At 41.2% G+C, this 9,954-nt stretch overlaps 1 protein-coding gene across 1 annotated transcript; it reads left to right on the top strand.

Annotated features, from left to right (window-relative positions):
* Positions 1–777: 777 nt before the first annotated feature.
* LOC121576015 (zinc-binding protein A33) lies at positions 778–4,280 on the top strand. Its single transcript, XM_041889314.1, has 6 exons — positions 778–1,393; positions 1,710–1,805; positions 1,943–2,173; positions 2,618–2,640; positions 2,751–2,878; positions 3,042–4,280. Exons 1-6 carry the CDS (start codon positions 989–991, stop codon positions 3,554–3,556), a joined length of 1,398 nt encoding a protein of 465 aa, XP_041745248.1. The 5' UTR covers positions 778–988; the 3' UTR covers positions 3,557–4,280.
* The last annotated feature ends 5,674 nt before the right edge of the window (positions 4,281–9,954 follow it).

Genomic DNA, 9,954 nt, shown 5'->3' with positions numbered 1-9,954 from the left:
GAGCAGAGGCAGGCAGCATTTAACCATAAATAAATAAAAAACCTGGATGTTTTTTGTCATTTTATGAGTGAAGTCTTACCTTGTTTCAAAGTAGCCTAGGAAAAATCCGACCATATTTATTTTATAAACACTTCCTCATATGCCATTGAAACCAGAATTTCTCTCATGTTCTATTGGGATTCAACTTTATTTCATTGTCCAGTAGCCAAAGGCACAATAGTCATATTAGTTTTCTCCCCTTTCTAAATGAAACCGCTCGCATGAGCAGCGCGTTTTTTTGTTTTCCACTAAAGGTGGGCTGTAGCATTTACTTTAAAATTGTTCGAATAGACAATCAATCTCACTATAGGCGGCATTATTTTCCGCTATAGGGGGCAACGTTTTCCAGTTTGACCTGGTGTTGTAGGTAAGTGGTTACAGCCTGCAGAGGGAGCTAGAGAGTCAAGGCCCAGGGTCAGGGTCAGGCCACAGTCACCAATAATTACTATAGTGCTCAACCAAAGAGGAATATCCATTTAAAAAATAATTGTTGGCACCTAACTAGGCCCACAAACTGTGCTTATTTTTTATGTGGTCAGTATGAATGGATTTGTTAAAGCTGGGATTTATGAGGAGAAAAAAACATTGGCTCTTGTGTAAATAAGGAGTTGCAGAGGACAGAGGATCAGCTGACTGGCTAATACGGAAATTGATAACACACCTTTGTGTGTGTTTGTGTATGAGACTGGCTTTTTATAACTCTGTCCTGGGTAAAGTCCCTCACACTGTAGTATTCAGCTTGTATCAGCTACAGGTGTAATTTACCTGCTGTGTTCGACATAGGATACGATATAGGACAACTTTCTACAACTACAAGAAAGCAACTCCGAAGAGCAGGAGCAAACTGCATCCTGAGATTTTGAAAGCACATCTGACTAAACAAAACTGAAGTATACTGCTCCCTTCAGAAGCCATTACAGAAGATCGTGACAGGGATTTCTTAAAGAAAATGGATTCCAAACATTCTCTCCAAGAAGAGGATTTCTTCTGTCCAGTGTGCAGTGACATCTTCCAGGATCCTGTAATCCTGTCATGTAGCCACAGCTTTTGTAAAGTCTGTCTCAAAAAATTCTGGAAACAAAAGGAATCTCTGGAATGTCCAGTTTGCAGTAGAATATCCTCAACGGAAGAACCTCATTGTAACCTAATTTTAAAGAAACTGTGTGAGGCCTTCTCAGAGGGGAAGAGTCAGAGAGATTCAGCAGGATCTGAAGGGCTATGCAGTCTGCACCACGAAAAACTCAAACTCTTCTGTCTGAATGATAAACAGCCAGTGTGTTTTGTGTGTCAAACCTCTAAAAAACATGCAAACCACAAGTTCTGTCCCATGGATGAAGCTGCACAGGATTTTAAGGTAGAGGTCTTATAATAACATTACCACAACATAATTTTGCTGACATTTTACACCAGCAGAAAAAGCAATGTTAGTGCTTAATTTCCATTATACCTACAAACTCCGGTGTCCTTATGGACAGCATGTTTGTATGGTAGAATTGGTGAGTGTTTCATTCCCCACTCCTGTAGGTGTATATTTCATGTTTGTTCTAGGTTCTTATGACACGTTTTATGCCGTTGAAAGTAACTACACACTAATAATCAGTAATCTGATTCATACAAAGTAATAAAAGCAGGTTGACTCTCTTCAATGCAGTGTCAATTTTCAATTCCAGGAGGAACTCAAGACTTCATTGAAGCCCTTACAGAAGAAGTTTGAGATCTTCCATAGGGTGAAACTAACCTGCCATCAAACAGCAACCCATATTAAGGTGAGAATGTGGACTTATGTTGTCTAATGCTACAGTGCAGTTGAACTGTACCTGAATGCCTTTGTGCATTTGTGGATTGATTGTGAGAATTGCTGTGGTAATAATAATATTTCACATATTCCTCTCACTGTCTGCAGCTACAAGCAGAGGACACAGAAAGGCAGATTAAGGAGGAGTTTGAGAAGCTTCACCAGTTGCTTCGAGAGGACGAGTTAGCCAGATTAGCTACTCTGAAGGAAGAAGAGGAGCAGAAGAGTCAGATGATGAAGAAGAAGATTGAGGAGATGATCGGAGGGTTATCATCACTTTCAGACACAATCAAAGCAGTAGAGGAGGAGCTGAAAGCAGAAGACGTCACATTCCTTCAGGTAAAAAACAATAACTCAATAATAAGCAGAAATTATTTGAGATACGTTTATTGATGAACTGATTTCACGTCATCTCACACCCACATGTAGGATTTGGCACGTTATTTTGGGGTCCCTCCAATATGTATTATTTGTTACATCCTTCCAATTCGTATGATACAGTATCATACGTCTTAAACAACAGTCACTGTTGCTTTAGCATTTGTCGCTAAAGTTAGTTGTAAGGGTTAAGGGGTGAGGGTTAGATAACATGCTTCATAGTTGTAAAACGCTATGGTTGTAGTTAGCAATAGGTGCTAATCAGATAAAATGCTACTTTCATGTCTGTTTTAAGTAACCCAATCATTTGTAACATATCATACGTATTGGCTCTGAGGCCAGGCTGGATTACATGTCATGTGTTATCATCCTTTATTATTAATTTGGTATTTTATTATTCTGCAGAACTACAAGGTCACAGTGAAAAGGTAAGTGATCTGCCTCTTCGCTCTCTCTTCTCTGTGTTTCCTAACCTAGGGTGCCAAGGTTATTCTTAACCCAACCCCACAGTTGAACTGACTCCTGAATATTCTTCCAGAGCCCAGTGCACACTGCCGGATCCGAAGAGGGTTTCAGGAACACTGATCCATGTGGCTAAGCACCTTGACAACCTGCACAGATTTTGTGGGAAGATGCAGGACATTGTTCAAGTGTTTGCTCACTACAGTGAGTATAATTGTATTGTTGCAATTGACAAGATGTTCAGTTACTAACCATAGTTAATACATAATGCTACTTGATGCAAGTGTGAAACGTTGCTTGGCCCTGGCCTAAGCCCAACATTTTCTGTTTGAAAACCTCCTATAGAATCTCTGTTCTCTCTGTTTAGCTGCTGTGACTCTGGACCCCAAGACTGCCCACCCATCTCTCATCTTGTCTGATGATCTGACCACTGTGAGACTTGGTGATGGGACGCAGAAGCATCCTGACAACCCAGAGAGGTTTGATAACAATAGAATGGTCCTGGGCTCTGAGGGCTTTAACTCAGGGACACACATCTGGGATGTTGAGGTTGGGGACAGTGTAGGCTGGACCCTGGGTGTGGTTACAGAGACTGTCCCGAGGAAGGGAGGAATGCGCAGTGGACTCTGGGGTCTAAATTATAAAGCAGGGGAATACAGGGCATATTCCCTACCAAATTCAACCATTCCCTTCACGTTGGGCCTGAGACCGCAGAGGATCCGAGTGCAGCTGGACTGGGACAGAGGAAAGCTGTCATTCTATGACCCTTTTAGTAACTCACACCTACACACATTCACACACACTTTCACTGAGAGAGTCTTTCCCTGCCTTGGTAATCGCTGTAAATGCCAGCCTCTGAAGATCTTGTCATGGCCTCTGTAACAGTGGAACAACATAGTTAGAGCTGATAAGGCCTCTTGTCTAGGAACAGCACAGTTAGAGCTGATAAGGAAGTTATAATTTCCCTTATCACAACTTTAAAGCTGCAATATGTAACCTTTAGGGCGACCCGACCAAATTCACATAGAAAGGTGAGTCATAGATATGTAATTTTCATTGAAAGCAAGTCTAAGAAGCGGTAGAGCTGTTCTATGTGCGCTATTTCTATGCTTCCCGTTCTGAAGTATAGTTTTTTGCATCTTTTACTTTTGGTCTTGTACACCAGCTTCACACAGCTGGAAATACAACATTTTTGGTTATGAAAATATATTTCACAGCGGTTTAAATGGTACAATGATTCTCTCTATTGCTTGTTTTGTCACATAAACTGAAATTAGGCGAGCTATTCGAATTTTAGCAACCAGGAAATGGCAGAGCGATTTCTGCACATTGCACCTTTTAAATCAAGCATCTACTGTTTGAAAACAAGTTAAGATATTATAAAGACTTGATTGATTTGAACTTAATGCTCAAACTGTTGATAAAGCACAAGAGAGTAGAAAACTGACACCTAGTCGAAGTTTAGTCGAGTATAATCCTGTTTCTTCTTTGTATTAGATACGTTTGATTTGTTAATCATTAGCTCTTATTGGCTTAAGTATATGATCAATTGCATGGAAATACAAAGCCATACTGTAACTGTCATTCCCTATTCCATGATTAAAGCAAATACATGCTATTTTAGTTTGTTTTGTCTGTAAGAGTGGAATAACACAGTTAAAGTTGATACTGTATTACCATAACATTACCCACTAGCCTAACCCACTCCCATTATTTAATATTCTCAAACTAGTATAGCATACTTTTCGACAGCTGGAGCAAGCACATAAAGTTTCTTCAGAAATGTATGCTTTTCTAGTTTATCCAAGTGTGGTGTTTACAGCCTGCAGAGGGCTAGAGAGTCAAGGCCCAGGGTCAGGGTCAGGCCAGAGTCACCAATAATTACTATAGTGCTCAACCAAAGAGGAATATTCATTAAATCAATACTTTTTTTTATAAATAATTTTTGTCACCTAACTAGGCCCACAAACTGTGCTTCTTTTTTATGTGGTTAGTATGAATGGATTTGTTAAAGCTGGGATTTATGAGAAAAAAATATACATTGGCAATTCAAGGATTTTGCATTGTAGGGTCCCAAAGTGATTTCCTTTTTTCATTTCCACCTCTGGTGTGTTTGTATATGGCCATGGATAAGTCATCAAGACATAAAATACAAGTAACTAACTTTTTATAACAGTGAATTCTGTCCTGGGTAAAGTCCCTCACACTGTAGCATTCAGCTTGTATCAGCTATAGGTGTAATTTACCTGCTGTGTTCGACATTGGATACGATATAGGAATCAAAGTTATTCTAAATTTTTCTATGACTACAAGATTGCAACTCCGAAGAGCAAGATAAAACTGCATCAATACTGAGATTTGAAAGCACACCTGACTAAACAAGGCTGAAGTATACTGCTCCCTTCAGACACAATCAGAGCCGTAGAGGAGCTGAAAGCAGAAGGTATCCCATTCTTGCAGGTAAGAACCAACAGTTCTGTGCAAAGAAGACATTATTTGAGATACATTTATTGATGAACTGATTTCATCTCATGTATTATGAGGATGTATTACTCATTTGGTCTTTGTTTTTCCACAGAACTATAAGGCCACAGTGAAAGCAAGGTAAGTGATCTGCCGCTTGTCTCTGTCTCTTATCCCTGGTTTTTAACCCAACCCCACATTTGAACTGACTCCTGAATATTCTTCCAGAGCCCAGTGCACACTGCCGAATCCAGAGAGCGTTTCAGGAGCACTGATCCATGTGGCCAAGCATCTTGACAACCTGATTCTGTGAGAAGATGCAGGAAAATTGTGTTTGCTCAATACAGTGAGTATGATTGTTATGTTACAATGAACATGTTAATTAACTAACCTAAGATAATACATTCATTTACAAAAAAATCGAAAAACAAGTGCATACACATACCTCAATGTTTCATTGGGTACAGTTAAATTACAAAACATTAAAGGGGAAGTTCAGAATTTTACAACATGATGTTAGATGGTTCCTCACCCTGAGCATAGTATATGGTCCAGGAGAAACTGTAATCCATGGCTCAGTTTTCTTTCAACAGCTATGATGATGTTGAATCAACGTGGAAAACTGATTGGATTTGCAAGAAGTCATCAATTTAAGGGCATTTTGTCTTTTTTTCACCCAACTTTTAACCTCAATCCAAAGACATGGTGATTTCACGCTGAATTCACGTTAGTTGACAACCAAAGGTAAATCAAAACTAGGCGTTGAACTGACGTATGTCCCCAGTGGGTTAGTATAATTTACACTACATTACCAAAAGTATGTGGACACCTGCTCGTCGAACATCTCATTCCAAAATCATGGGCATGATTCAAGTAAAAGTGAAAGTCACCCAGTAAAATCCTACTGCAGTAAAAGTCTGAAAGTATTTGGTTTTAAATATACTTAAGTATCAAAAGTAAATGTAATAGCTAAAATATACTTAAGTATCAAAAGTAAAAGTATGAATAATTTCAAATTCCTTATATTAAGCAAACCAGACGGCACCATTTTCTTGTTTTTTAAATGTACGGATAGCCAGGGGCACACTCCAACACTCAGACATCATATACAAACAAAGCATGTGTTTAGTGAGTCCGCCAGATCAGAGGCAGTAGGGATGACCAGGGATGTTCTCTTGAAAAGTGTGTGAATTAGACCATTTTCCTCCCTGCTAAGCATTCAAAATGTAACGAGTACTTTTGGGTTACAGGGAAAATTGATGGAGTAAAAAGTATACAATTTTCTTTAGGAATGTAGTGAAGTAAAAGTAAAAACATAATTAGTAAAGTAAAGTGGAGATACCCTAAAAAACTACTTAAGTAGTACTTTCAAGTATTTTTACTTAAGTACTTTACACCACTGGCTCGGCTCGCAGTCGGCGTTCCAATTCATCCCAAAGGTGTTCGATAGAGTTGAGGTCAGGGCTCTGTGCAGGCCAGTCAAAGTCTTCCACACTGATCCCGAGAAACCATTTCTGTATGGACCTCACTTTGTGCATGGGGGCATTGTCATGCTGAAATTTGAAAGGGCCTTCCCCAAACTGTTGCCACAAAATTGGAAGCACAGAATCGCCTAGAATGTCATTGTATGCTGTAGCGTTAAGATTTCCCTTCACTGGAACTAAGGGGCCTAGCCCGAACCATGCAAAACAGCCCCAGACCATTATTCCTCCTCTACCAAACTTTACAGTTGGCGCTATGCATTCGTGCAGGTAGCGTTCTCCTGGCATCCGCCAAACCCAGATAAGTTCATCGGACTGCCAGATGGTGAAGCGTGATTCATGACTCCACAGAACGCTTTTCCACTGCTCTAGAGTTCAATGGCGGCAAGCTTTACACCACTCCAGCCGATGCTTGGTATTGCGCATGGTGATCTTAGGCTTGTGTGCGGCTGTTCAGCCATGGAAACCCATTTCATGAAGCTCCCGACGAACAGTTCCTGCGCTGATGTTGCTCTGTAGTGAGTGTTGCAACCGAAGACAGACGATCTTTACGCGCTTCAACACTCGGCGGTCCCATTCTGTGAGCTTGTGTGGCCTACCCCTTCGTGGCTGAGCTTTCCACTTCACAATAGCAGCACTTATAGTTGACCGGGGAAGCTCTAGCAGGGCAGAAATTTGACGAACTGACTTGTTTGAAAGGTGGCATCCTATAATGGTGCCACGTTGAAAGTCACTGAGCTATTCAGTAAGGCCATTCTACTGCCAATGTTTTTCTATGGAGATTGCATGGCTGTGTGCTCGCTTTTATACACCTGTCAGCAATGGGTGTGGCTGAAATAGCCGAATCCATTAATTTGAAGGGGTGTCCACATACTTTTTTATATATAGTGTAATAACTTTAGCCACCGCTAGCTAAACATCTATGTGAGTGATAGGAGCAACTGTGCAATTTTCAAAATGTCAAGGCCAAAGCCAAAATCAACTCCAAATTTGGTTTGACGTTACTTAAATTATTATGCACGGATGCAGACCTGGGATAACTATACTTTTAACAATGCTTTGTGGAAAGTAACTATTTTTCCAGGGGGAACAAATGCACTGAACAAAAACTATAAACACAACATATAAAGTCTTGGTCCAATGTTTCATGACATGAAATAAAAGATCCCATTCATTTTCCATACGGACAAAAGGCATATTTCTCTAAAATGTTGTGAACAAATTTGTTTACATCCCTGTTAGTGAGCATTTCACCTTTGCCAAGATAATCCATCCACCTGACAGGTGTGGCATATCAAGAAGCTGATTAAACAGCATGATCATTACACAGGTGCACCTTGTGCTGGGGACAATAAAAGGCCACTCTAAAATGTGCCGTTTTGTCACACAACACAATGCCACAGATGTCTTACGTTTTGAGGGAGCATGCAATTGGAATGCCACCAGAGCTGTTGCCAGAGAATTGAATGTTCATTTCTCTACCATAAGCCGCCTCCAACGTCGCTTTAGAGAATTTGGCAGTACGTCCAACCGGCCTCACAACCACACCAGCCCAGGACCTCCACCTCCAGCTTCTTCACCTGTGGGACTGTCTGAGACCAGCCACCTGGACAGCTGATGAAACTGTGGGTTTGCACAACCGAAGAATTTCTGCACAAACTGTCAGAAACCGTCTCAATGAAGCTCATCTGCGCGCTCATCGTCCTCACCAGGGTCTTGACCTGACTGCAGTACGATGTCGTAACCGACTTCAGCGGGCTCACCTTCGATGGCCACTGGCACGCTGGAGAAGTGTGCTCTTCACGGATGAATCCCGGTTTCAACTGTACCAGGCAGATGGCAGACAGCGTGTATGGCGTCGTGTGGGCGAGCGGTTTGCTGATGTCATTATTGTGAACAGAGTGCCCCATGGTGGCGGTGGGGTTATGGCAACATTTCGCAAACTCGGTCCTTGGGACACCAAGGAGTGTACGTTTTGGTTTTTGCCCTAACACTACACAGCTGATTCAAACACTTGATGATTAGTTGATTATTTGAATTAACTGTGTAGTGCACCCCATGGGGTCCCGAGGACCGAGTTTGGGAAACCCTGGGTTATAGTATGGACAGGCATAAGCTACGGACAATGAACACAATTGCATTTTATTGATGGTAATTTGAACGCACAGAGATTCCGTGAGGAGATCCTGAGGCCCATTGTCGTGCCATTCATCCGCTGCCATCACCTGACTCTTTCAACATTTATAAAGAAATTGAAGGTGCTCAACCAACTTGAGTAGAGGTGCAACCTAAAAATGTGTAGACATCATTGGACAGGAAAAGGTGCAACGCTCGCTCACCACTAAAAATACGTAGTTTTATTAGACAAGTTTAAAAGATTGACGTTTCGGCCTTCAATGGCCTTCTTCAGAATAATCACAAAGGGAATAGAGAAGTTCAGAAAGGCGCAGGGGTATTCAACTCTTACACTACGAGGTCCGGAGCCTGCTGGTTTTCTGTTCTCCCTGATAATTAATTGCACCCACCTGGTGTCCCAGGTCTAAATCAGTCCCTGATTAGAGAGCAACAATGGAAAAAATGCAGTGGAACTGGCTTCGAGGTCCAGAGTTGAGTTTGAGGGATATAGAGCACGGGGAAGACAATTGGGGAGAAAACTCTCTTCAGCTGGTGGTGCTAATGAGAGACAGTGTGGTAGATCGTACAGGTTAGTATTCAGGGTGTGGTGTGCTGTGGTCAATGTCTCCACCTAGTGATGAAATACAGGAGTGAAACTAATAAACAACAATTGGAAAACTGGACAAGCTTTTTTCAACTACAGTAGGTTTAATTGATATACAACCACTACTATATAATACATGTTGAATATGTTGGGTATTGGGTAACAACTGGTTTGGACAAAGTTGGTGAGCTAGTAAGCTCCCTCCATGTGTGAACAAGAAGTACAAATGGGGGGGTTGTCACTGGGCCAACAAAGGGATGGGGCCCTTCACAAAAAAATACTATAGTCCTTCTGTAGATTAAGACCTCTGGGGACTAAAGTATCTAAGGAATGGATCCAGAACATCTCTCTGGACCTTCCGTGTTTGTCAATATCGCCACCGTGTTTGATTTTACTGACTTGTTCAATTCCAAAATACTTTTGAACAAGTCAATTGGCCCTTTTCTAAATTAGCCATGGATGGCGATAGGGATTTGGACTTGTGTTTTTACTTAATTCTCTGTACTGGCCAATGATTATAACGGCGATTCTGATCCAAACATAAATTCATACATTGTGCCCCTGGCTGAGAGGATGCAAGTTTAATATGTAGCTAAATGATGTCAATGTAAAATGTA

Source organism: Coregonus clupeaformis, chromosome 10, assembly GCF_020615455.1.
Source record: "Coregonus clupeaformis isolate EN_2021a chromosome 10, ASM2061545v1, whole genome shotgun sequence".
NCBI lineage: Eukaryota > Metazoa > Chordata > Actinopteri > Salmoniformes > Salmonidae > Coregonus > Coregonus clupeaformis.
The sequence above is the reverse complement of the archived record's forward strand: the minus strand, read 5'-3'. Positions and strand labels throughout refer to the sequence as shown.

Bases quoted from the DNA above. Each gene is read 5' to 3' on its own strand.
- LOC121576015 (XM_041889314.1), top strand. From the start codon at position 989: ATGGATTCCAAACATTCTCTCCAAGAAGAGGATTTCTTCTGTCCAGTG. The intron at 1,806-1,942 runs GTGAGAATGTGG...CACTGTCTGCAG, and splicing joins AAACAGCAACCCATATTAAG to CTACAAGCAGAGGACACAGA. The intron at 2,174-2,617 runs GTAAAAAACAAT...ATTATTCTGCAG, and splicing joins AAGACGTCACATTCCTTCAG to AACTACAAGGTCACAGTGAA.